The following is a 27,350-nucleotide window of genomic DNA, read 5'->3' as shown; positions in this document are numbered from 1 at the left end:
TAGACCCCTATGGAAGGTAGGAGTTTTAAATAAATTAAATAAATAGTGACAAACACAAAGAAGAATAAAATCTGTTTTCCTTTATTCTATAGCAATTGGAGGCAGACATGTAGACGAGCAGGGACGACAGGAAGGGGTTAACATTTAAGCGCTGAGAAGTAACAGAGAGCATGGGGTGCAGGGCTGAGGAGCATCTGTGTCCAGCCCTGGGATTTGGTGTGGTTATAATCTGAGAGGAGAGGATACTTTCCCAAATCAGAAAGGAAAAAGAATGAGAAGTCCCTGTGATGGAAATTTCCGTTTAACGTTTGTCGTTGCCTATCTTAGCTTAATGGTGCCTAATAGGGAAAATCAGAGTGAATTCGCATTGCCAGGGCAAGAGCAGCAGATCTAACACTAATGGGACTAGGATGTGTCTGGGGACACAAGAGCTGGAGTTCATCTACGTTTTAACTCATTCTCCACTGGCCTTTGTCCACTAACCCTGTCGTTCGGATGTCTCGGGACACAAAGTGTGCATGTTCTACCATAATGGTGTGGCAAGCATGTACATCTTTTTACTAGACATTTAAACTCCTTGCTACCTTTGTCTCTGTTTTGTTTTCGTCTTTGCTCTTTCTTTTTTTTTTTCCTTTGGCTGCATGGTTTCTTGTAACTCATGAGCATCCCTAATTGTAATTGCCAACCCGACAAAGTTTCTTTTAGCCCCCACTGTGTGACTGCACTGGCTGTCACTTCTCGTGCTGGCAACACGCCTCCATGAAGTTGGGTTGGTTTGATCTTTTGCTCACCTGTCTCTGCCCTGACTGTGTAATGGGAGTAACGTTATTGTGAAGATACAACCCCTGACAGAGATACTCAGAGAGTGACAGAGCGTCTTTGTGTTGGGCAGGAAAGACTCCTGTTCTGTTATTCCCAAATAGATCTGGCTTATGTACTGCAGAAACCCCCTTCTTATCGATCACGTTGCCACAGGAGGGAAACGTTCTCTCCGCTGAGATGGCATTTGATTCAGTGTTCTTGACTGAGTCCCACAGGCTGCCAGAAAACCAGTATACTCCTGGCCAGGTCTGGTAAACAAGGAGAGACAGAAGAGGAGGGAGGGAGGGCTACAAAGAGCCAAAAGTCTGTCTGCCACACTAATTTTCATGGAAACAAGATCAGTAGTGCTGTTCTTTGATGTGAAAAGAAACCCTCACAAACCCTCATGAAGTGAAATGTTCTATCTGAAAATTCAGTCGCTCGTCTGAAATTTGTGGTCTTTACGATTCTCTCTCTCTTTCCTGCCTGTCTTCAAATTTTGGGGGTAGAAGGCAAAAAGACAGGACTGTGCTGTGCGCAGGCAGCTCTGCAAAACTCGGCTGCTCTGGGGTCCACCATTTGCCTGCAAAAGATATCTGCAATTTCAGCTCATAATAGCAATTATGATACCAATTTGTGTAATGATTCAGTACTGGAAATAAACATCCACCAGCTCACTAAACTCATTTCACTTATGATATAAGCCAGGCTGAAAAATCTCAGACTCCAGCAGGAAGACACAAAGTCCAGCCTTTCTTTTGCTCACCTATTGTTTGTCCTCAGTGCACTTCACTCCATGGGAATCGGTTTTTTCCTCGTGTATAACCTCTGTGCTCTCATGTGGCCCGTGTACTCCCTTTATCTAATGACTTTTTCAAAGTGTTTTCATGGTGCATGCGAAATGAGCTTGTTTCACCACTATAAACAGTGTTTTGCACTGAACATAATTATAGTCTTTCTGCTACAGACATTTACGTCTCCTCACTCATAGAACTAAGAGTTACTGTTCCTTCATCAGAAATTGTAACAGTATCCTCAAAAGCTAGTCCAATAGAAAATTATTTTTTCAAGACCTTCTCCAGCTGATTCCTACTTAATTCACATACAGACAACTACTCTAGAAACTTCTTAAAATTCCCAGGAATAGATTTTTATGTAATCCTAGAAACAGAAGATTAAGAAAATTCTACAAGCTGTAATTTCAGGTAGTGTGGATCACAAATTAAAGACTAATTTAAGAGGAGCAGTCTCTTCGCTTTAATAAGGACTGGTGTGTTGCTGCTGGACCTGCCAGTCATATGTGCTGCAGTCAGTGTCTGGGTCAAGAATACAGTCCTGAAAACAGGAGGGACCTTTGAGGACGCTGCTTATTCCTAGGCGGGCGTTTGCACGATGTCTAGGATGCTTTGTATGTAAATCATGTCAATACCCTACGTAAAAGCTGGAAAATATGTTCCAGGGACCGGTGATCTCATTTGTAAGAGCCGTCTGACCGAGAAAAGGGCTCAAATCTATCTTGTTTGTTCTGGCTTTGAGCTTGCAGAAGCTTTTCCTTTTTTTCCAAACCGCTGCAGCTGCGGTGAGATCGCCGAGGGCATGCCGAGGATTATTAGGCTGTGGCCAGACAATCAGCAGAGAAACAGCTTCAGGGTCTTAAGATGTCTCTCTCCTTGAAGTTGCCCATTGTCTCCCCAGTAGAGCTGGCAGAAACACACCCTTACGGTTTGGTGCAAAGTCTGGCTTTAATTTAAACTGATAAGAGAGGAAGGAATAGGACTTTCAAGTCGGGCAACCAGACTTTGAACAGAAGCAGACCAGGAAGCTCTCATGTTCTGTTCCACCAAACCTTCTAAGGGCAGTAACTTCTGCCAAAGCAAAGAATGAGCTGTTCAGGAGACAGACCTTTTTAAGCCGCTCCACAGACACCTTTCATGTCTTGTCTGACCACGTCCTTAGGTTTCGCCTCTTTCTCCACTCCTGTCAGGTCAGGAAGGCCATCTTAAACGTTAGTTGCTATTGTAACCACATGTCTCTCAGACACAGTTCATTCAGCTCAAACGTTTTGTGACCACTGTCTGCTAAATGACCGATTTTTAACTTTTTGGAGGAATACAGTACTTTGATAAAAATGAGGGGAGGGTGGTATTTTTATGTGAAGTCAGTTGAATGGTAGAATGAGGTGGTATGCAGCTGACTCTGTTTTATTGCTAAAGATTCTTTTACTGCAGATTTTCAGATATCTTGTGCCAAGATATTAAAAACTAAAAAGCTGTGTTTATATATATATATATATATAAAATTTATGTTTCCTTGTCTTTTTTGTTTATTAGCCACAAAAAGACTTAAGGCTGCAAGTGTTGAGTGTGGGGCCTTGTTCACATAACTCATGCATCCATTATGTGAATGGATCCTTTGTCACTTTGTGTTTGTTTTTTGTTTGTTGACTTAAATTGAAATTAAGAACAGATGACAAAAATGGGATGAGGCTGTGGAGTCTATTTGGGAGGAAAAAAGAAATAGCTTTTACAACATTGTCCTTGAAAAGGGAAAAGCAAACAAGAAGGCCTTTGAGCTAGGAGGCTGATGTTCTTGCCTTTATTGATGAAGCCCACGTGGCAAAGGATGCAGAGAAGCGAGTGTTGCTCAGTGGGATGCATCAATCAATGACTGAAAACTGAAATCTGCAGTTATTTATATCTGGATGCTACCTGTGCGTGGCCAAGTCCTGAATGCCATGACTCCACCTCCCACCCTTTCCTAAGCCCCAGAAGCCACAACCCAACAGACACGTCCCCCCTCCATCCTTCAAAGACAGTGCTGCTCTTTGAAGTGACCGTGCCATTAGTGGTTGGTTGATTTATTTATTTATCTATTTATTTTAGTCAAAATTGCCAGGACACCTACTAGTTACACAGGGTGCTTCTGTGCTTGGCCTAATGCTGTCAACATCTAACAGGGTGGCAAGCGTGCAGAGCGAGCCGGGCCAGCAGAACCTTCTACTGCAGCAGCCCCTGGGGCGGAAGAGAGGCCTGCGGCAGGTGAGTGAACAAACCTGCCCTCCTTCTCTTGGAGTCGGTTTGGGTCTTCTCATCTGTGTCTGTTTTGAAATGATTTGTGGGTGTGACGTGTCCCTTTTACCTAATTCATGACATACTAGTGCAGTCCGTTGAGTTAGCAGGAACCACAGCACGAGCCGTAGCTGCGAGGCCTGACAAATCCCTAAGAGAGGAGGTGTACTTGGTTTTGAATTCCCCAATCTTTTCCTCTGTAGGCTTTTTTTTTTTTTTTTTTTAATTAAACAATGGTCACACAATCTGCATTGCATTACATTCAGTGTTGAAACTGAAAAGACACAAACCCCAGAAGTTCATACAAAGGAGATGTCTGAGCCATGGAAACATTAGCACATATATCTGCTAAAAGCAACGTGAATGGACAGGGAGAGGAATAGACCATGGTGATCTGTTCTCCTTACAGAGCAGAAGTTGTGTAACGTGTGAACATACACCAGCCTAACTCTTTCTTCCACCGTTTAGCTTCGACGACCGCTGCTGTCACGTCAGAAAACTCAAACCGAGCCTCGCAGCCGTCACGGAGCTCGACTTTCCACCACACGACGGAGCATCCAGCCCAAACCAAAACCTAGCGGTAGGGCAGCGCTGCCATTTCCAGAACCAGCACTTCAGATTTCAAAGTAGAAAATACCATGTTGTTGTTTTAGCTTAAAGGAAAGTTAGTATGTTGTTAGCAGCCTGTATTACGGTGAAATCCCAGCAGTTTTATCCTTTTTCCGAGTAAGCGGATATCCTATCAGAAAATCACCCCCTCAAAACTCTTTGATGGTTTCTCCAAAGGCTTTCAAGGTGAAACTGGACATGGGCAGTGAATGATCGTGTTTCCTAGAGGTGTGGAGAATTTAGGGGACAGGTGTCCTCTATTCAGGGTACCTTGTCCAAAACCTCCAGGTGTGCAAATTTTGAAGCAGCTATTGAGAGGAGTAGAAAGAAGGAAATCTCTCATCACTTTTATGCTTGGTTGTGCAGAGCTTTAAGGGTTGCATATGGAAATGAATATCGGAGTGTTCCAGTCCATGCCGTGTGCTTCCAGGAGTCAGCAGTGCCAAGCAGAGCAGGTGGCTGTATTCTGTACCGTCTGAAGCCAGCAGTTAACATTGGAGGAAGCACCTGGTAGAGCAAAGGTTTAGCTTGTGAGCTTTCTGGGTTTGTAACCACTCCACCAGCGCTGTGCTGGGGCAGCAGCACTGCTGGAGATGTTTGAAACATAAAAGTTGGCCAAAATAGTTAAGAGCAGGAACAGGGATATCAGTTTTACTCTCCAGTTTTAGTCTAGTTGTCCTCACCCAGTGCTGTTCTGTTATTCCCAGATAGCGGAGTCGGTCTGCAGGAACAGGGGGCAATCAGCTGCCCTCTGTCTTTTCTCAGATTTCCTGCAAAACCTTGGGCAATTCTCTTACATATTTGGATCTCAGTTTTTCCTTTTCCGTTGAGGGCAGAAATGCCTAACTCATGTGGGAGTTCAAGCCGGTATATTTTTCTGTGATGGAAAGATGTTATGGGTGGTGGTTATCTCACCAAGCCATGACAAAGATAGGCAGGGTGGATAGTCTTCAGGAGATCCCTGACTCTTGCTGTGGCTTTAGAGGAAGCCGAGGGTGAAAGGCTTTTAGGTTAGACTCCGGTTAGACAGCTTATAAACATGGAATGAATCATGAATCCTGTCTTAGTTGTAAAAACTCCAGGGATTCTCTCTCTCCTTTTCTTCTTGTGTTTCCCATCCCAAATTGTAGCATTTTAATACTCAGTTTTCTGGGCTTTGTACCCTTCAGCGGAGCAGAAGCGGTCGGTGACTTTCACTGAAGCCCAGCCTGAGGTGACATCAGCTGCCTCCCCAGGGGACCCATCGGCCCCGGTAGCCCAGCAGCAGGGCTGCGGCCGCAGCAGCCCCCAGGCCACCAGCACGCAGGAGCCGCCGAGTAAACCTGTGCTGACCTCCTCACCGGCCATCGTGGTGGCTGATCTCCACAGCCAGGCCACCAGCCAGGTAAGGTGACTGACGGTTCCATCATGCGTGTCTGTCCGCTGCTTCAGCAAAGTTGCAGGGCAAATTTATAGGGAAATGCCTGATGCATTGCAGCCCTGTAAGGAAAGCTGGCGGGTGAGTGAAGACAGTGAACTCTTCTGTGAGTCTGTTCTTTGGGCTGGGTTTGCTGTCCCACCCCCTGCTTTGGCAAACCATTCACTTCTAGATCCATGCAATGATTCTTCATCTGCAAATACATTTCCTGCATCTTCCCTTTCCATCTTCCCCTCACATATAGTAGTGCTTCTGGACCTGCTCACCAGTGCAAGTTTCCATCAGCAGGTTTTTACAGCTTGCTCTCTGAGAAATGCGCCCTTAAGGAAGGGCACCTTCAAAACTGCAGCACTGTTTTAGCAAAAGCACCACACTTCAAAAGAAATTGCTTGTCCAACATTTTTGTGTGTCGGACACCACTGAGGACAGTGCAGGGACAATCACAGTCATCCCTGCAACACATCAGTGACATCGAGATCACTTTTATACCCCCCGATATCGAGCGTCTTTTGAGGGTCATGCCTTTTGCCAGAAAGAAATGAAAAACATTCATCTTGAAAATATACTTAAAAAAATGACATGAGGAAGTGTTAACAACTGAGATCAGACAACCTTTCTGATCATTCCTACAAATCTGATTCACTGGCAAAAACATATCATTGTCAGGGTGGAATTTTAGGGATTTATGATCTACAAGTGCCAGGCCCTTTATGGTAAAAAGTATTTCTGAATGAGAAAGTATTTTACAGATGTTCCATTGGCTTTTTTCCCCCTCTCCCTCCCACTTTCTCTGCTCCTGACCACCGGCTCTCCTCAACTGCAGAGCGAGGCACTTCCTACTGAGACGGAGAAGGAAAAAGAAGAGGGCTTGGAGTCCCGGCCAACAACAGCACAAAGCACGCCCCCTGCACAGCTCTCCGACAGCGAGGACTACGCTGGCCTGGAGACCACCAGCCTGCTGCAGCACGGGGACACCGTCCTTCACATCAGCGAGGACAATGGCATGGAGAACCCCTTGCTGGCCACTCACTTCACCTTCACGCACGTGGAGCTTGGGGAGACTGACGTCGATCTAGATGAATCTCACGTTTAACTCTCAGGGAAGTGCAGTAGCGGGAGGAGGAAGATAAAGTGTACCTTCTCCTTTGAGTTCCCTGGTAACTAGTAACTGATTAAAACAAGAGCACTTTATTATCCGAAAGTAGAAAACAGCTAACGGCCAGTTGCTATAGATTGGCAAATTTCTGTTTGTGAAATCTATTTCAGTTCAGGGCAAAACCGCAGAACAGAGAATTTTTACAAAATTCTCAGGGTAGGGGTGTGGGGGCAAATATGTGGTCCATAAGAGCTGGATGTGGCAGCAAGCGCTGTGCTCATGGCCTGGTGGGCAAGCGGGCTGCGGCACTGCGTCAGCCACAGAGGAGAAGCCTCTTCAAATTGTGCCCAAGATTTATTTTTGTAGCGTTTTTGAGAGGAGGGCTGGATAGTAGCTGACCCCAAGGCTCTTAACACGTTGGTACTGGCAGTGAAAACACTGATAAAAAGTACCAATCTAAAGCTTGATTTTCACAAGCCTGGGACCATTGTTTCTAACTTGCAGAGCAATGATAAGCACCATGGAGCAATTAGACATTTTTTTTTTTTTTGGCACTGCAGACTTTAGTTGAGTTTACTTTTTGTCTGTCGGTTTCATTCCACTCTGCAAGATATTGCCCTTGTGCTACAAAAATATTTGCTCTGTAAAACTAAATACAGTACACACCGTAAGAAGGAATGCACGTGCTGTGCACAGATAGAGAGGGGCAGGGGTGAGTGGTCTGCAGGCGGTATAAATAGCCCACGCTGTCCTGCTTAAATGTAGCCAGTAATTCATCTCCACAGCTTAAAAAAAACCCCAAGAAACCGCATCTGGAATGCGTGGACCTTCTGGTACCTACCAACTGCTCCACTGATGCTGCCGTATGTACTTAGATATAGGGATTTAAAGTAAATATTTATATATGGTATTTTCATGTTCCTATATATAAAAATATAAATATATATGTACATTGTAAACAAAAGATGGATATTGCAGGGCAAAAACCTGATGAAAGAATCTATTTTTGGCATGTTGAGATTGTATTTAAAAAGGTTGCATTTTATGTACGTAATGTTCATGGCTGCAAATGTTAGAGAGATATATATGTAACATTTATACGTAGGTGGAGATTCCCGTGGGGGACCAGCTGAAGTCACAGCTGAGTTACGAGCCACGCTGCGGCATCATGGAATTACGCTGAAATGTGACTTTAGCCATTAGCTGCTTAGGGGCAAACTGCAGAACAGCTGTGAAACAAACCATGAAATCATAAGCAACGCCCAAAGTCACCCTCTGCTTTGGGAATCGTATACTGCCTTTTCCAGCTTAAGTTAGAACAACTAGAGTTTATAATCATGGCATTATGGTGCAGAGGAAAATGTTTTAGATCATCCTGAGAGCCTGTAAAATGTGCTAATTACCAGTTTGAGGTAATTACTTCCTGAGGGCTTGTAATTTGGACGCGCGCATGATAAAACAGCCTTATGGAGGAGGCAGAACGATAGCCTCCTATCCATTTCCAAAGAAAAGCCTCGCATCTCTCTTCAACAGCCGTTTAAAATACTGCCATACAAATGACTGCCTCACTGCGGAACTGCAGCTTTTACTGTTGCGTGGAAAATTAACCATATACCTGAGAGCAGGTTTCAGCCTGCTGAAACCCATGGAGCCTTCCTTCCGGCTGTGCCGCTCGGTATTTCCCAAATGCTCCGATGTGATGGGAGCCGTGCACACCAGTCTGAGGAGGGCACTCACGCACGTTAAACCTCTGAAGACAGCAAAAGCCATCCTTCTCCCAGGCCCACGGGTGCTGAGCATCCTCTGCTGCCACCGCATTGGTGAGCGATGGAGACTCTCGGCACCTCTTGGGAAAAGCAGGGCTGAAAAGGCAAATATTTTTATAGTGCCACCACCTGTATCACCATATGCATAAATATATAGGTGGTGCACTAATGCAGCTTTGAAGTGTGCATGGTTTTGTAAGAGAGACAGTTGGGTGAAGATGGCAGTGTCTCTGATCTGCTGCTCAGTGCGTGTCCTGAACGACAAACTGCTTACTCTGCTGACCAAAACACGCTGTACCGATTCTTATCTCCTCAGCGCGCTGGAGCCAGCACCAGCTACCTGTAGGAGACTGCTTTGGATTAGCTCCCAGCTTGGAGGCCACTCAAAGAATTGCTAAATTCCAGATGCTAAGTTTTATTATTAACAGTGACGCACAAATGAGAAAAAACAGAGCTTCACTTTCAAATCCCAAGGTAGGCCGGGTTACTGGCAGTGGGGTGGGGGCGGAGAGTTTTCCACGTGAGCCAAGTAAACGCCTGGGACACAACACGTTCAGAGTTCATGGTGCGTTTCATAGAGTGACCTTTTCTGCTGAAAATGAGAAGGGAGCATCTTCCTTAATGAAAAGTAGATGCCTCACCATGGTACTCCACTCTAACGATGACGAAATAACTGTGATTTACTTCATTTAGTTCAGTATATGTAATAAATGTTTCCATTTGGGTTTCCCACTGTCGCTGGTGAATCCACACTAGTAAGCCATAGCAAAGACTAAAATGCCTCTTTTTAATGTCTACCCTGCTAGAAATTAATGCAGCTTATAAATGATGTAATCCATAATTTAGTTTTATTCAGGCGGCTGGGCAGATGGCTTTGATTTTGTGGGATGATTGTCGAGAGAGGGAACAGACAGGCAGAGCCGTCAGTCTGTTTTCTCCTGTGTGCTACTTTCCTATTGGTTGCACTTGATACTGTACTAATGAAGTGCATACAATGTGCTTTAGCTGGTTTTGTGCTTTCCTCCAGTCTCTCTGTAACAGAACTGGTGTATTTTTGCTGTGAAGACAAACAATGCTGCTTAAATAGTGTTAGAGGCCTTAAGTGCATGTCACGTTCAACAAACGTCCAGGCTGTACCAGTCTTGTCGGTGTGTCAGTCAGTCCCATTCGCCTCAGCGTTTTATGCAAACATTGTCCTGAAGACTAAATACAGAGGATTGATGGCAAAAGGACAGAGTTCTGTGTTTAAGCCTCTTGCGCAACACGACGTCCCTCGGTCTCCCTTTCTAAAGGGCTCCGATACGCTGATATTTGAGAGCCTTCAGTTCCAGGACAGGGAGAGGGTTTGTTAAAATTTACCCACCCGCTTCCAGGCCGTGCCCCACAGGCACCTGCCGCCCTCGCCCGGGGCAGGGGCTGAGGGTGGGCAAGTGGGTGCCCTGGGCCTGCCCGAGACACTGCTGCCTGGAAGGGTGCTTCAGCGGTAACAACACAGGCCTTGCTGGGAGCTTGAAAAAGAACAGTCTGTAAAAAGCAGCTTTGGGTTTGGTCCCCCCCCCCGCCCCCCGTCAGTTTAGGCCCGCCGCGCGCGGGTGGCTGCTCAGAGGGGCTCTGTCCTCCCGGGCGCCACAAGGGGCCTCGCTCGGGCCGCAGCCGCGGGGACAGCCCGGCACGGCCCTTCCGCCGCCCCCCGAGGCTGGGCCCCCGCGAAACGGCTGCCGGGGCGCCCCGAAGCCCCCGCCGAGGCCGCGCCGCTCCCCGGTGCCCGGACGCACGGCTCGACCCGCGCCATTTCCCCCACGCCGCGCGGCCAGCCCCGCCGGCCCCCACGCGCCGGGCAAGATGGCGGCGGGGCGGGGCGGTGGCGCGCGCCCTGGGGCGGTCCCGGCGTGCCGCGCGGCGGCGCAGGCGCGGGGCGGCGGCGGCGATGGCGTCGGGGTGCCGGATCGGTCCCTCCATCCTCAACAGCGACCTGGCGGCGCTGGGCGCCGAGTGCAGCCGCATGTTGGACTGCGGCGCCGACTACCTGCACCTGGATGTAATGGACGGGTAACGGCCGGGGGGCGGGCGGGACGGGGGCGCGGGGGGCGGCCGCCCCCGGGGTTCGGGCGGGCGGCCTGCCCCGTCCCGCCCGGCCGGGGGTAACCTGCGGGCGGGCGGGTCTCTCTCTTCGGCCCCCAAGACACTTCGTCCCGAACATCACCTTCGGCCACCCCGTCGTGGAGAGCCTGCGCAAGCAGCTGGGCCAGGAGCCCTTCTTTGGTAAGGGGCCGGGGCCGGGACGCGCTCTCGGGCCCCTCCGGCGGCGGGCGGGGGCCGCAGCCCCAGGCGCCGCCGCGGCTGCTCACGGCTCTGCTCCCCTCCTCCAGATATGCACATGATGGTGGCCAGGCCAGAGCAGTGGGTGAAGCCGATGGCGGTCGCTGGCGCGAACCAGTACACCTTTCATCTCGAAGCCACAGACAATCCCGGGGCGTTGATAAAAGACATTCGGGAGAATGGGATGAAGGTGAGGGGAGCGCAGGCTCGGGGCAGCGCGCTGCACTCGGCTTAGCTCACCGCCGCATTGCTGGCAATGGAAAACCCATCGCTGACAGTTACGGGTGGTCAGAGATTGGCACGTGGGGCCCCGACGCTCTCTGTGCACCGAGTCAGTCTTCAGTTTTAGCTTAAGACCACCAGGAATCTTTTATTTAAAGCGGCCTGTTCTTACAGCGTGTACACAGACACATTTTCCCAGGGGTTTGTTCCCAGCTCAAGCCAGTCTCGCTGCATTTGTGTCACTTGGGTCTGTCCTGCCTCTCCCACAGGTCGGCTTGGCGATCAAGCCTGGCACTACAGTTGAACACTTGGCACCTTGGGCCAATCAGATAGACATGGCTTTGGTGATGACAGTAGAACCTGGATTCGGAGGGCAGAAATTTATGGAAGACATGATGCCAAAGGTAAACTAAGTTTTCCTTATTTATTGAACTTAAAGCTAAGTAACAGTATGGAGAGTAGCGGTGAAGTGAATAAACTGTATCTGGGCATGGAAGAAGCTATATGTAACTCTGGCAGCTGAGTGTGGATCTCGGTACCGACTTCTCTATACTATTTCTCAGGTTCAGTGGCTGAGGACACAGTTTCCTTCGCTGGATATTGAAGTGGATGGAGGAGTTGGGCCTGACACCATCCATAAGTGCGCAGAGGTAAGAGGCTGAAGCGGAGCAGCATTCTCAGTCACCGTGCTGAGATACTTAATGGTCCCTCGGAAGATAAAGCTCAGGAGGAGTTGCATTTTGACCATTAGCTTTCAGAGGGAACGGTAAAGCACACTTAATAGCAAAATCTACTTGAGGTAGCAAAATCTACTTGAGGTCTAGTCTTGTGCCTGTTCTAATAGCGGCTACTGAAGCCTCCCCTGAGCTAGAGAAGTTGTTTGTTTCTTGGATGTTCAGGTAAATAGGAGCAAGGATGACGAAATTACCTATTTGGGGAAGAGCTGTCTTTTCCGAACTTGATTTGTGGTTGTAGTTAGAGGTATGTCACCTCTGTCCCCCAGATAGCGCTTGTTTGCCCACCAGCCTAGAATTCACTACAATCTCATGTTTTACAGCAAGAAAACCCTTTAAGAAGTGGAACTGTTCCATGTTATTTAGTGGGTGTTTAATGTCTTTCAGGCAGGCGCAAATATGATTGTATCTGGCAGTGCTATTATGAAGAGCGCAGATCCAAGATCTGTGATCAATCTTCTCAGGAATGTGTGTTCAGAAGCAGCTCAAAAGCGCTGCCTGGATCGATGAGACCTACTCGAGCAGTGTTCAAGAAGGCTCCGTGCGTGCAGGAGAACCCTTGTTTCTGGTGCGTAAGGGAGGGCTGGATGAACATTAATTATGGAAACTTGTTGCTGCTGAACAGAGGAATCGTTCCTTCGCTGCAATGAAGCAAGCAGCAGTGAAAAAACCATTCTGGCTGTCTTTCAGGGTTGGAAATGCAATGGTTTGAACCTGTCTCTTGATTCTGTGGAGGCTAATTTTATGGCACAACCTGTAACGCTGACTGGATTGAACTACACTTCGGTCAGATTTTGCTTGCTAGAAGAGTGTAGCATCACCACAAGCAATCTCTCTTGTGGAAGACTAATCAAACTGCCTTCTGCTGTCTGTATTTTGTCACTTGATCTATTCATTCCTACAAAACTTTTCCAATATCTGTATTAAACACCCCTCCCTTGGTGTGGTAAGTCTCCTTTAAGCCTATTGTCAACAGTGAGTGGTTTGGGGAGCAAGTTTGGGGAAAATGCAGTTTAAGAGGGCTAAAAAATCCCATGGATGCTAGAAATGTTCCTGTTTTGCTTTTACTGTGCTAATCACAGCGAGGCTAATCATCCTGTACAGTCCGTGTACCTGAAGAATTCTAGGACACAAATCATCTCTTCCTAAAGTAAATGTCTAGTATACGTCTGATGAATCACACTGTGGAGAAGTATGTTTTTCTTCAGTAATTATAGTTCACCTGTACCTAACTAAACTGTAGTCACCTAAAGTCAGGTAAGAGTAATCCAAGCCATAATGTCTAAATATAATTTTTTGCCTATTGCATAATAAGAACTTCAAATATTTACAAGGGAAATAGGTAAGGATTTTGTTAAAGTAGTCCTCGCTCATCAGTGATCAACATTTCTAATTAATCACCTGACATTTTTTTATGGTAGTTGAGAGGTTCAGAATGGATTTTCCTTCAGCTGTCTAGAAATGTGTGCATTTGAGCTGGAACCAAACACCATCTATCTCATCTCAAGTGAGAAGCTTCAAAAAATGAGGGTGGGAAGGAGGGCAAGGGAGGTTACTGTAATGCGAGTAAACGCCTTCCTTTAGATGTCGATAGCAGTACCAACCAAGTTACGGCTATAATTCTGCATTCTGTTATTCTCCTGTAAAGGATGATTAGCCTCGTACTTGACCTACATAAGCCAAGCATCAAACAAGTCAGTCACAAACTGGGAAATACCTTCTCGTTTACCTTTCAAATAGCCAGTTTTAAGACAGCTGTGTCTGAAATTCCTGGAAGTGATGGGATTCCACCAAAGAATGTTGCTTTAAAACCGTATAGTTAAAATTTTATCTTGACACACAGCCTCCTTGGTTTGTGCATATGCCTGAGTAAACGCTTAAGATAGATAGATAGCAACATACAGGGATGTCGTCTACTGAAGTGATTTCAGTGTACGTAGGCTAAAAAGCGCTGCATGGAGCTGGCTCTGTGAAACGCCTCTTGGTTATGAAACCAAATAGTTCTCATACCGTCGATTTGCTTGTGCCGACTTCACAGCCCGGCCTGTTTGGGCACGTGAAAGGCGAGAATTACAACCCACTAGTGGAAGACCTGAGCAGGTCGTTTTAGATAGGCCTGCCTCCCATGGCTCTAATTAGTATTGCTGACTCCTTTCATATTTCATGGTATTCTGCGTGGTATTTTTCCCTTTAAGTTGTAATTACAGAAGGGCTGCAAACAGTCTGCTGCCCCAGGCCAGAAGGCCCAACAGCTGCAGCCAGTCCACTTCCACAAGGCCAGCGTCAAATCTGTTGTCCTCGCAGCAAAGCTGGGCACGTCACCTGCCAAACGCCAAGGCAGTGCTAGAGCTGATGCACCCCCGTCTATGCCCAGGACCTGCGAGGTGTCCCACAGACAGGCCTCTGCTCGGTGGCTGCGGAAGGAGCTGGCGGGGGTACAGCGTGGGTCACTGCCGTCATTAAGGAGGAGGAGCTACGGCTAGTTCAAACAATCCAGCCAAGTGTCTGAAAGGGCAAAACTACTACCTTTTCCTCGGCGGTTAATTGTGCTTTAGGTGAACAAATGTCTTTGCTTCCTGTTTCCACTTGCAACCCCATGTGAGAACTAGCAAAAGACGGCTTCATCTGGACCTACTGCACTGAAGACATCTTTCAGAAGAGGTTTGATGAAAGCAAGCTTGGCTAGGAAACGTGGTAGTCCAGATGGCTGCTAGACGTGTTAAAATCTGTCCTTCTGGAAAGAACCTGTGTAACATGCATGGAGAAAGTCACGGCTCTGGTGTCTGAAATGCAGGCCAAGCCGCCACAAACGGCCTGTGACAGTGTTAGTCTAGGATTTGGCAGTGTGGCTTTTCATGCTATGGAAAGCAGTAGGACAACAGCTATAGCATCCTTGCCTCCTGCAGCTGACTGTAAACTGGTTTGAAAGCTACTTCTGTCTTTTTTTTTTTCTAATTAATTTGAGGGGGATGGATGTCCCAAAGTCATGCTGGTTAATCCATGGTGCTGTAGCTGGCTACAGCATGTTTTCTTTCACAGGTTGAAGTCACTTTGTCATCGTTTTAAATCTGGTAGTTTGCACTTCTGTTGAGCCTCAGGTTACGCGTGTTGTGGGAGGGAGAAATTATACCCAGAGTGGAATGACTCAACTGCCGCTTTCCATCTAAATCCCACCCAGGTGGGTCAATGCAGCTGGCTGCTACCGCAGCAGCTTTTTACACGTGTAAGGGTGAATGTGACCCCAGACCATCCCTGGAAGGAACAGCAATGATACTTGTTCTTCTAATGCTTAAGACTGTTCCAGTTTCTTGCCTCTGTACGTTAACAGAAGTAATCTGTCAGACTCTATCGAGGCCTGTCCTCCTGCACTCGGTAATGGAACCCCACAGCGCCGCAGCCACAGGACTTGGACCAAACACTGACATGAAAACCGAAAGAGCTGCTTGTGTGGTATCCCTGGGGCCAAATAAACCCCAGGACTGTTCAATGTTGCAATACTCTGATAAAGCAAAGTTTCAGCAACACGGGAGAGCAGAGTCTGGTGATGTTAGTCACGTGGTCGAGAGCGGTGCAGGGTGAGCTGACGGAGCAAAGGCTCTGTCTGCACTGGAAAACAGGATAAAAGAAACTCTCATCAGGCCGAGTAGGGCAGGGCTGGGCATGTGTTCCATAGGCTGGTCCAGGGCACATCCCTGAGCAAGATAAAAAAACTGCGGTGGACGCACACAGGGCTTTATTTTAATAGGGCTTACAAGTTTGTATTGGTACTTACATTCCATTAAGGTCCTGGATGCAGAGATGACGCGTTTAAACCCTCGCAGCAGGGTGCAGAACATAAGTGGCCTTAAAAAAAAATATCTCTCCCTTGAAAATGGTAAGAACAAAGCACAAGGGAACCGGCTTTCTCTGTGAAGCTGCAACACCCCAGTTTCACGCGTGGGGCACCTTGCTGTATTATGGTTAAGTTGGCATTTCACAGCCTTTGTAATACCTTCAGCCACAGCATTCGGTGCAGCGCTGCCAGCTGTTTTCATCGCTTAACAGCCAGAAGCCAAGCACATTGCTGTGTTATGTGTCCCATCCCGCACACTGCCCCCCCCCCCCGCCCCATTTAATACTTTGCAAAGAAAGAAAACAAGCATGGGTTTCTTACATATTTTGTGGCTTTAACTGTGAGCCTTGCTCTGAGCTCTCAGCCCACTCCCACCACCAGCAGGTTCCTCTGGATCCCAGCATTCATGCAAGAGGTGATGAGCCAGGAGGTGGGGGGACGGGCTGCAGGCGGTATGATGGTACTAGTGCCGATGCCCGCTGCATGCAGCGCAGGTGAAGAAGATGAAGGGGGGGGGGGGGCTGGTCCGGTGACCATGTTCAGTTAAGAAGTTTGCTAACTTTGTCCCAGTAGTGAAATGGGGCTACTGAAAATTTGGGTGCCTCACTGGCTGGAGCAAAGATGCAGAAAGTAGAGACAGAGCGAGCAGGGCACAGCGCCCGGTCTGCTGCAAGGAGGTGGTAAATGATTAGAGGTGCTGCAGGTGAGGAACAGCCTGGGGTGTCCCAAAAAGCATTTCGCTTGATGTGCGCACAGTGTTTCCCCATCTGCCCCCGCCAGATGAAGGGCTGCTCAAGGTGGGCAGGCAACGTGAGAAGAGCAAACGCAGCCTCTCACCCCTCCCCCCGGCCTTGCCGGCCACACTCACATGGGCTGCTCACCCGATGGCAGAAACCTGCACCCCACTAACAGCTGGAGAGCAGCCCCGTGCTGGGCCCGGGGAGGAAGAACTGCTCTGGCACAGTTCTGCGGCCGTGCAGTTGCCTAAGCAGCTCTCTGTGGGAAGGCAGTTGCAGTTTGCGGCCACAGGTCGAGCCAGCCGAGAGGCAGATGTTGGAGAAAAGACTTCTGATGGTGGTAGGAGTGGGGTAATGACCAAATAGAGATTTTCATGGTTTCTTCAGGGTTTTTTTTTTTCAGTCTCCTGGTTTCCTGGCCTTTCTTTGGCTAGCCTTTTTATTGCTGCTTTGTGAGGCACTAGCTGGTTCCTACAGTGAGTGACAAGAACATCTAAAGAGGGGACAAAGAAAACGTGCTTACTCTTGCTTGTGTCGATAACGGCTTGTGCAGCCCCTGCAGCTGGCAAGGTAACAGGCAGTTGCTTTCGGCCAGCACACTGGAGACTGACCCAAACCCACCACAATGGTTCCACAGGACACCACAGCCGGGAACTGAACAGCAGTGCAGGAACAGCTTTACGGTCCACCAGGCTGACCAAACTTGATTAACCCAGCTCCTTTTGCACAGGTTTTTTTGGCCTCATTTTAACACCCTTCCCTGCCCACCCCCCAATCTAGAAAAACACTCTCCTTTTGCTCCTTCCCATAAATTGCATTTCCATTTACGGACAGCACCTTCAGGCCATCTAAGGCAGCTAGCCGGCTGGTTTACTTGGTCCGTCCCATCTCTTAAATTGCAGAAACTCCTCACGTTGCCCCAGGGACCAGACAGAGCAGGAAGCCCTGACCTTACAACAAAGCTGGGTGAGAGCTGGTCAGATCAGACGTCTTAATGAATGGATACAGCTACGGAAGAGACCGGCAAAGCGTCTGAGACATGAAACTGTCAGGAACCTTTTCCCAGCAGCAGATGCACATGCAGGACAAGAGATGGAAAAATCCACTCTCTATTTGGACGCTGGGGGACCTTGGCCTCACAGCACCAGCGCAGCTTCAGGACGACAGCAAAGCGTAGTGCCACTGCCACTTCAGCCTGTTTGCGCAGCCGTTCTTGGGCCAAGCAGGTCTCTGTGCCAAGAGGAAGCATTACTGCTATTTCTTCACTTCTAAAAGGCCATCAAATTCAGACTATATACAACATATATAGAAATAACTTTTAATTAAAAAACCAACCTTGCATCAAAGATTATTGTATCAGACATTGAGGCAAGATTCAAGTTTAAGACAAACCAGTGTTAAAAAAGTGTTTAAAAAAATAATCAGAATGTGCAATAAACTACAATGCAGCAATAGGTTGTAGTGTTGAAACTTTACTGAACTGTTTTCAGATGCCCAGTGTATAATTCCTGTCATTTTGACCAAAAAAAAATTGACACTAAAACTGGGTCATCTGTCCAGTGCCATTCCAGATATTACACGTGGAAGAAAATTTTGCACAAAACCAGAGATTCCTATAAAATTGCCTTCAACTGTCCTACACAGAAAAACTTCCTGTTGATGGATTATACCTACATTCAATGTTTAATCTGTGTTAATACCTCTTGAGATTGCAGATACATTCCAAACTACGCTATTTAGATGCAAGTTTAAACAACTTGCTTTTGTTTCCTCACTGTGAACTCGCTGGGAAATTAAAAAATCTATTTGGAATCACAATGGAAAGCTTTGGGGCTTTTTTCTTTATTGGTCTTCTAGACATCAATCATCTTTTCCTTTTCAGCTAGTCACCAAATGTTGGCATACTTACGAGACTCTTACAAGGCACTGTACAGAGATTTGAACAAGACTTTGTCTTTAACATATTAAAGCAAAATATTATGAGCCTCATTAGCTACTGAAGGACTAAGGAAGTAAGATGACCCAAAACACAATATTCAAACAGCTGTGTCACTGATTGGACTCGACTCCTCCTTCCTTCCATTTCTCTATACCCACACGACCGAAGCAGAAACGTTACTTTCTGAGTAGCGGATACATCGCCTATTGAGATGCAGTGGTCTATTTCTATCTTATTGCTTGAGGACATCGATATGAAACATGCCCTGGCACTACCGAGAGCTGAGTACAGATTTTAAGCTAGATGCAAGGCTTCCAGAACGCTTGCTTTGAAACTTCCGGTTCTCACCGACTCTTGTCTCACGCATGGGTTACACACACGCATTTAGAGGCGGATTTCTGCCCCATGGGCCTGCCACACAGGAAAATAACTGGAGGCTATTGCTTCTCCCCACTATTTTTTCAAGTAGTTTTTCTGTGTTCAGTTGAAGTTGTTGGTTAAGGTAGACAGCCTATCCACTGCACCAGAATCCACTAGAACCAGAAATGCATTTGAAAACAAACAAAACAGAAAAGGATGATTACTAACAAATGTGGCAATATGACAACAGAAAGTGAATGGTGCCAGCAATTTATGTGCGCCCACTCCCGACACTGGGAATATTAGACTTCCAGCTTGAAATAATTACTTTCTCTTGGGGTTCAGGAAGAAGAAAGTGTTGTCTTTGGGATATATCCTGCCTGTTGCAAAGCAAGAAAGAAAATATATTATATGCAGCTAACGTACAGGTTTTGAATTGTGCTGTCATATGCTGTGTGAACAAGAGAGATTTTACCTTACACTTTTCTCCACCTTAATTGGCTTTCTTAATGAACCACATTATTCCCTGTCACCTTTGTTTTCTTGTATTGTTGATTCCCAGGCAAACATTTTCGCAGTCTTCTGACTCTTCAGTAGATTGTTTTCTCGGTGGATGGCCATTGTCTAGCAAACCAATGGGTGTGCATGAAGTACAGAGGGAGTCGCTGGGAAAAGCCGCACTTGACATTTCAGTCTGATTTGTTATTTGATCTTGGCACAGTAAAGCTTCTACCTCTTCATCTTTTAGTGGAAAAACTCGAAGTTCCCACAGCCCAGACTGAAAAGAATCAGAAGGATAGGAGTGAGGGTAGAAAAAAAGAGGGGGAAAAGGGATTTCAGTTGAGTCTGAACTGATTAGCTATGTGCAGAATGATCTGCTATCAAATAACAAATGAGTGTCTTTCTTTACAGTGTTTGCGGGGCTCTTCAGATAAAGAATACGCCGCTGCCAGGCACCAGCTGTCAATGTAAGCTGGCTTCGTACAGTTTTGAACAGGTAACAGAGCTACAACTGAATAGGCACAGTACAGGAAGGGGTGCCAGACCATCAAGATACCTGAACCCATAACAATCAGCCCCATCTGGAAATCTGGCCAACATCTCTGGCCTGAGAAACGGTCCATCATCCTTGAACCCAGGCCTGCCATGCTTGCCTCTAAAACACGTGCCTCGCATGCTAAGCCATTAAATTTTTACCTATTGACAAATCTTGGGCTTAATTCATAGAGCATAGCAATCTGGTTCTAAACAGGAGCACTGCATTCAGTCCACTGAACTAGGGCAACAGCCTGAGATTCTGGTCAGTGAGATTGGGAAGATGTGTCCAGGTTCTTTGTTTTAGTTAGAGATAGTGGTCCCTGAAGACCTGACAAGACCCAGAAGCGACTGGAAGTACCCACCTTTGCTTCCTGGTTCTCCCTGCAGAGTTGTGCAATCCCTGAACAAACAGAGCTGTGGGCTTCCGAAGTCAAGTCGGGAACAGGTTCAGCAGCGCAATGCAGCGAGGCACAGGAGCTGCCATGGTGGTCTTTCTGCACTGTATCTTGGCTGTGTCGTCCATCAGCATTTTTGCTGTAAGACCTAGTGCAGGATAAGAGACGAGAATCTTAAGAGCGACCCCCTGCCCTTTCACATCACCAGGAACAGTTTAGATTTTCTTTTCAAAGCATTCAGTTTCTCCATATGTACTACCTACATTCTACTTATGTAAATCAAAAGAGCAGATGAAAACACACATGGTTCTTGACAACCTTGTTGTCACAAGCCAAAGCAAGGCCAAAGCAAGAGTGCTATGCGGAGGAGCTAACCGGATAAAACAGGGCAGGAACAGGCGCGCTCTGGCCTCAGAACAGCTGGTGGCTCGTCCTACTCCTGCGCCTTGCTCCGCACGCTCACCAGAACAGGAATTTTGGACAGAAGTCAGCGAGCCGCGGGCTGTTCCCACTTGGGGAAACACGGCATCGTTTGCAGGAGCCTGCGGAGTCCAAACTGCACTGTCAGCAGACCGTGCCAATGAAACTCGAGAAGAAACAGCAGGTCCTTGGGCTCCCACTTCCCACCTCTGCTCTGGACTCATCTCCAAAGCAGTCAAAATAATTTAAAAGATTAAAAATTTTGACCTCGCCTTTAATGCAAATTTGAGGTAGATATAAAATACTGGCACACATCTTAAATGCCGGGTGAAGTCTGATCTTGCCCATGTCAACATCAGTTTTACTTCTGAATTCAAATAGCACTAAGATTTCACTGAAGAGTTCATAGGGTTTCAAAATTAAGGGTACATATAGAACTTGTATTTTTCAGTACACTTTCTAAAGTTTTCTTTATGTTCAAAAAGGCTTAAAATATAATTCCTTAATATGGTTTAGTTCTAATTTTATCCTGCATTAAAAAATACAAGGTCACTAACACGCCAAATTTTTGGAAGTATACATGCTTCAGAACTTCAGGCTGTGAGCCTTCCCTTTCCAGCCACGCAACCAAACATACCTGGTACTGTCCCTGTCGAGTTAATTAATGAGGAGGGCCCTCATTTTCAAAATTCTCTGACAGCATTTCTGAAACTGCTGCCCCAACAGCTGACACCAGTGGTTCAATAGGAACGCTCTTATCAAAGTCAATACACCTGCCTGCTGTTCCTTCTGGGCCAGCGGCTCTGCTCCCACAGCGACCACCTTGCTCGCTCTCTTTTCTCATACTTTGTATGACGTAAGGAAAAAACTTCATCTGACAGATCTTCTATCTGTAACGAAATACAGGGATAGCTGCTGCCATAATTACGAACATCACTAGAAACAAAGGCAGCCAATATTATACATAATTCTGCAAAGGTCTGTTCACCAAATGAGAGGAGGCAACACAATGCATGCTCGCGGTATAAAGGCACATCAAAACATATGCATTCAGCTTGCACTCTCACTACAACCCTGGTATATGGGACGCTGTCACTTTCCCTTTATTTCTGTACACGTCTGTGCTTGATCTGAATGGATATAGAAATTATACCCCCCATGCAACTAACACATTTTTCTCTATGGTGAGAGGCAGAAAATTAAGAGGACAAGCATTCATTTGCAAATCAAGGCAGTATTAAAAGCACATAATAAAGACAAGCAAAAATTGCAGGAGTTTCCAGAAACTGCTTTAAGGAGGCTGGAGGCAGCAGGATTTGCCAGGTGCTCTTTAGGCACAGAGAAATAGGTCTGAGATCACCAAGGATGCAGATAGCCCCACACTGAGAGAACTCAGCAAACCTGAGGTGCCGCATTCCTGCTATGAAACCAAGCAGAAAATGGTTTCTGCTCTGAAGAGACTGTTTCTTAGCAAACAATTTGCATGACCCCAGTACAGCTTAAAAACGGCCCTAACGTGGGTACTTTAACTGCTCATAGTCAAACAAGAGCCATCTTTTTAGATAAAACTCCTCAGCTGAGCTATCACATCCGACCTTCACTTTGAGAGAGCCATCTTCACTTTTCCGTTGGCAGCACACCGGGAAGTTTGCTCCTTTGACAGGGCTGTCCGAGGAGCACTTTGCTGCCCTTGCCCCTCGGCTCCCCACATGGCTGGATGAGCTCTTGGCTGGGCCCCTCCAGTACAGCTCGGAGTTATTTCCAAGTGCTCCAAACCATTCAACCTCTTCAAAGTTCACCTAAAAAGCTACAGTTGGCGAGAGCATATGAGTGCTGCAGCCATGGATTTTATGCCAGCCACTCCCAATCAACAGCAGAGAAATTCTAGGAAAGAACAATTCCTGGTCATAGAAGCTGTGAAACTGCAACTGCCAGATCGGTTCTGGACAAGAATTATACCAATACCTGGGGAGTCATGGAAAATAAGTTGAATTTTTTCTATAAAGCAAAATCCTCAGTGGTGTTATACAAGGAACACTATTTATCTTCTGACTGAGTCTGACAAAATACAGAACTAAACGCAGAGTCCTCACTGCAGTGCCAGACAGAGCCACACAATATGGGCTACACTGTCAGCTGGAAGTACTCCACTAACGGCCCAGACGTTTTCTGCAGAAGCCGTTCTTTGTATCAAGTCTCGTAGCACTGAGGTAGTTCATACCATTATGGATACAAATGCAAATATTACAATGCACTTATGCTGCCGTAAGCATAGCTGGTAGTGGCACACAGCTTGCCAGAGAGCATGTCTCCAACCCAGGCGGCTGGTCGTGAACGACAGCCCCACAATTAAATGTGACTGTGCCAGTGAAAAGGGTCCCAAAGGCTTCAGCGCGATCTGAAAAAGCCACACGACCTGCTTGCTAAAACCATAGCTGCCCGGTTCCTCCCCAGCCCCGCACTCAACAGGAACCTTCAAACAAACAGGCCTGCTTTGTTTGCCCATCTCCTGACTGCTTTTTGAAGACTCCTCATTGCTTTTATTTATTTATGTTAAACACAAACCACTTTGTTAGCTGCTGGTTTCCTTTCATGCAAGCCAACTTAATGGGTTTCCTCCTCTCTCTGGAATTCACCAGCTCTGTCACTTGGATGGCATCGGTGAGGGGCTGCATCTCAGTTCAGATTCTGTCTTTCTAAGGTCAGTGATGTATAGCGTGAAAGTGAGAATTTTATGAACTACAAAAGTGCTATTCCCTCAGGGAAAATTCAGGATTTTTCTGTGTGCTTAGATTTCCTTTGAAGTGGAAACAAAAGATAATTTTGAAAGAAAAACTTAGACTTTGAAAATACTTTTCTTAGCAAATTGCCAAAACTTTTCATGCTGGGAAGAAACTTCATTTTTAACAAGCTTCCTTTCAAAAATCAAAGTCCGCACTCCTTTCCAAATGAAAAGTTTTGAAAAATACAGAAATAAACCTTAATGTTCCTTTCCTATAGCTGATGATAGCAGATTTAACTACTTGTTTATGTAAAATGAGTTTTACCCAATTCCATTGAAGACTAACAAGTAATACATTTTCGTATTTAAAAATTACTCTCTGTTCTGTAGAGAAAAATCACATGACATGAGAGTAAAAGGTCTCTACTCGGGTCAGTACAGCCTCTGCCCCACTCCAGCTTTCTAACACTTCGTGTATTTCCTCCACCAACTTCAGGTTAATTTAAAGTTGCTGTAAGTGGAGAAATTTGATATTGTTTTTCTCCCCCACTAAGGTTATTTTGCAAAAGGACAAAAGAACTGTCATTCCTCAGTGGATGGATCTGGCAGGGATGTTGAGAGAAAAGACTATTAGGAAGGCCCATTTGCGAGGCATGTCTAATGATTTCACTCAAAGAAAAAGACTTAAAGCAAACTAAGATTTGGACACCCCCCCATCACATCTAGTTAAGCTACAAGACACTGTGCATTGATGTTGCATAGCACCAGGAATATTTCTGAAAGGTTCTCAAAACAACAAAGTCTGTGTTTCAGTCTTTGGCTTCATGGGAAACACTGAGTCATAAGCCATGAAAACACTTACGCAAAACTAATTACACACAGAATTATTCCACAGTATTTGTCATTACTAGAACAACTACAAAATAAACTTGGACATTACTTTACAACCATGCCTTGCCAGAAACTTTAACCTGGACAAAACAAATTAAAACCAAAATAAAACAGGAAAACCTATGCCACACCCTCCCATGCCTTAAAGCAATAACAGACTGCAAATTCATGCATGCAAACCAGGAAACTCAAACGCGCCATTTCCAAAACTATGTATTTTTAGAGCAAGTAATAGAGCAGACATAGATAGTAGATTAACTTTTGCAATGCCCAGCTGTTATGTTTGTCCTTGTAAGGCAAATTTTCCAGACACAAAAATGAGGAACCCAAAAAAGGTAAGCTTTTTGTACTCAAATAAAGAGGCTTGTTGCATTGGAAGCCTTTAAATGAAGAAAAGAGAAGGGGGAAAAAAAAAAAAGATATCAAGTGGAAGAAATCCCTAACTGCTGGTTGACACAAGGATAACTCCACAAGTTTTAAATTTAGCCATGCAGAAGACAGACAGAAAAGGAACTATTATATAGTACCACCACAGGCTGCTATGCAGTGGAAAGCAAAAAGCTTACTTTATATAAAAGCAGAGAGCACATTTTGCCCTCTCTTGTCCTTCACGAATGATCTCCTGAAGCTTGCCTTGATTTCAGTGTCAGAATGTGAGTGCAGAAAATGTGAAAAGGTAATACTGTTGTTTTCGCATGTCTTTTTTTCAAGCTTACTCAGTAACAAATCTAACACCCTAAAACCTACAGCAAGGAAGTGGAAGAATTATGACAGACAACCACCTTTTCTCAGTACTCTGAAAAACGTCCAAACCAATTAACACGATCCCCAAAGAAAGGAGGAAAATTGGCAAAAGATTATTTAGAGAAACAAGATCTTTAGCGTTTTTCTCTTGTCTGACATCTCTCCTCTCTTATGCTACCCAGTGGCTGACAGACAATACAGAAGCAGTGGACCACAGCAGGAGGCAAAGCTGCTGTATTGTTAACTCAAGTTATTTCCTGGCCAAAGGATGAATCATCCAGGATCAACTCATCATGCCAAACACAAATGCACTGGGAGGGCTACTAAAGGAGTGGTTGGCCCATGAGCTTCACAGAGGGACACCTTGAAGTCCCTTCAGCAAAATATGCTAAAAGTATGTAAGACGTGTATGGGATCTGAAAGCTAAACAAGAAATCCACGGAGTCCTCCAAGCAAGTCCCTTGAAGCCCTGAAGGCAAAACCACTGTTGAAATTCTTTTTTTTCCCCCCACAGACACCAGGAGGAAGAGAGAGTAATGAACAGTGGATTCTCAAGGGATGGAGCGCCCTTGCTGCCTTATTATTTATTCTCCAAATGGTTTAATTAAATATCCTTGCAGGAGAGTTCTCCTGTGTATGTAATTTGACCTTCTCACTACAAAAGAAGCTCAGGCATGTTTCCTGCTAGCAGAGACGGTACCAAACCAAAAGGCGGTGGTGGAGCTGCCATAAACCTGACCACCAGATTTCACAAGAATTTCTGAAGCACGTGAGAAAACGCAGGGACAGAGTAAGTTTTCCTCTTCCTTCCAGCCCAAGAGTATGGTGCCAAATGAGTGCAACTCCAGCAGCTAGGGACCTGACACCATGATGCTCTCTGAAAGGAAAGGTTAATTTCCATGCAGCAGGCAGCTACAGACCTAGTACAACTCCAGGGAAGCTGGTGTCTTTGTGGAGACCATATTTTCTACCCCAAGGGAGCGGCATAAGGATTTAATTTGTTGACTGTGTTTAGCATAACCTTCTGTACTGCTACCCAAATGCAATCTTTTCCACTACTAAGGCACCTAAACACCGTTTGTAGAGATTCTCTGAATAAGGAGCTCAAGAATAGATATTGCGGATAAAGGTACGAATACAAGTCCTACAGTTACACCACCTGATAGTGGCCTGTAGCAGAGACTGGAGAGATGTCCAAAGGACAGCAAAACGGGCAGGTTTCTGGAAAAGGAGCCACAAAGAGATTGGAAGGACAGAAAAACAGCCTAGAGACCAGACCTGCTGGTACATTCACACTAGGGTTATGAAATGCCTCAAAGCCCTACTTAGGGGAGAAAGGGACCCCCAGCTGCAAAGTCCACAGACATTCCCTGGGAGAAAAAGGCAGATTCTTATGTCTGGAGGAAGCAACAGCAGCACACGATGTGCAAACTTAGCTCCAGAGGCAAGCAGGAAATGCTGAAGGTTACGTTGTTCCTGAGAAAGCAGAAAGAAGAAAAGTTTGCTCCCAACAGGAGAGTTGCAGGAAAACGAACACTGAGAAGAAAACTGAGGAAACCTGCTGGGCGCACAGGCAAAATGCCAAATTACCTCCTGAAGAGAAACAGGCCACGGAAACTGGCCACCAAGGAAGAGGATGAGAGAGACGGACAGGCGTTACAGCACAGGCAGCCCTGCAGAGAGCCAGCATCACCACGCCCAGGAGCTGGGGAGGCGGAGGCCTGACCAAAGGGACCCTCTGGGAGCGCTGACTGTGCCGACAGCCAGGGGCAGAAGAGCCAAACGAACGAGCGAACAACGATTATTAATGGAGACACTCACAGTTCCGTCATCCAACATAGGGGCAAATCAGGTTGGGATAAGACACATTTTCACAACCTGGTACTTTATACTTTATTTTTGAAATTTGAAACTTACCAGATTTGCATGAAGTCAGTGACTGATATATATATATACACTGATTATCCCAATTATATATTATATCTAGTTTTATAAAAAAATGGTGGTTTAATTAAAATACAGCCTACCTCTTCTTCATCTGTATGAGATCTTTCTAAAGGTTGAAATTCAACAACTCTCCAGCTAGAAATGAGACAAGAAGAGTCAAATTAATTTATCTAAATGCTGTTTCATTATTTCAACAGTAGAGACAACTATTCTATTTCTACATTATATTGCTCATGACTCTTTCTTCAACACTGCTTGTGCTTCAAAATTGCTTTCAAATAAAATAATTTCAA

General features: G+C 46.1%; 3 protein-coding genes across 32 annotated transcripts in view; 2 read left to right on the top strand and 1 right to left on the bottom strand.

The window, feature by feature from the left end:
- The window catches only part of UNC80 (unc-80 homolog, NALCN channel complex subunit), a 127,607-nt gene extending 119,828 nt beyond the window's left edge, over positions 1-7,779 (top strand). For 15 of the 17 annotated variants that reach the window (XM_074595113.1, XM_074595110.1, XM_074595107.1 and 12 more), the window contains 4 exons: positions 3,758-3,839; positions 4,338-4,449; positions 5,648-5,862; positions 6,719-7,779. In XM_074595113.1, the coding sequence (XP_074451214.1) occupies positions 3,758-3,839; positions 4,338-4,449; positions 5,648-5,862; positions 6,719-6,988 (679 nt within the window). In that variant the 3' untranslated portion in view covers positions 6,989-7,779. The remainder of the gene's footprint in view (positions 1-3,757; positions 3,840-4,337; positions 4,450-5,647; positions 5,863-6,718) is intronic. The other 2 variants (XM_074595121.1, XM_074595111.1) reach the window with 1 other exon arrangement.
- Positions 7,780-10,334: 2,555 nt separating this feature from the next.
- Positions 10,335-17,912, top strand: RPE (ribulose-5-phosphate-3-epimerase). Of its 4 annotated transcripts, none has more exons than XR_012588382.1 (7): positions 10,565-10,806; positions 10,940-11,019; positions 11,127-11,266; positions 11,568-11,702; positions 11,862-11,948; positions 12,420-12,600; positions 17,504-17,912. XR_012588382.1 is itself a non-coding variant. In XM_074595134.1 (6 exons), the coding sequence occupies exons 3-6, from the start codon at positions 11,129-11,131 to the stop codon at positions 12,540-12,542; spliced, it is 483 nt and encodes a 160-aa protein (XP_074451235.1). In that variant the 5' UTR covers positions 10,335-10,795; positions 10,940-11,019; positions 11,127-11,128; the 3' UTR covers positions 12,543-12,993. The 4 variants fall into 4 exon arrangements, 2 of the variants coding, with proteins under 2 accessions (XP_074451235.1, XP_074451234.1); XR_012588381.1 differs by lacking the exon at positions 17,504-17,912 and adding an exon at positions 12,723-12,993 and having other exon boundaries at positions 10,566-10,806; XM_074595134.1 differs by lacking the exon at positions 17,504-17,912 and having other exon boundaries at positions 10,335-10,795; positions 12,420-12,993.
- Positions 17,906-27,350, bottom strand: part of KANSL1L (KAT8 regulatory NSL complex subunit 1 like) — a 65,668-nt gene continuing 56,223 nt past the window's right edge. For 7 of the 11 annotated variants that reach the window (XM_074595122.1, XM_074595126.1, XM_074595128.1 and 4 more), the window contains 5 exons: positions 27,138-27,192; positions 21,531-21,643; positions 20,301-20,481; positions 19,376-19,678; positions 17,906-19,280 (listed from right to left, as the gene is read on the bottom strand). In XM_074595122.1, coding sequence (XP_074451223.1) covers positions 19,430-19,678; positions 20,301-20,481; positions 21,531-21,643; positions 27,138-27,192 — 598 coding nt within the window. In that variant the 3' untranslated portion in view covers positions 17,906-19,280; positions 19,376-19,429. Of the gene's footprint in view, positions 19,679-20,300; positions 20,482-21,390; positions 21,644-27,137; positions 27,193-27,350 lie in introns of all 11 variants that reach the window. The other 4 variants (XM_074595123.1, XM_074595127.1, XM_074595130.1 and 1 more) reach the window with 2 other exon arrangements.

This window comes from Larus michahellis, chromosome 7, assembly GCF_964199755.1.
Source record: "Larus michahellis chromosome 7, bLarMic1.1, whole genome shotgun sequence".
NCBI lineage: Eukaryota > Metazoa > Chordata > Aves > Charadriiformes > Laridae > Larus > Larus michahellis.
This window is presented reverse-complemented; position numbering and strand designations above follow the sequence as displayed.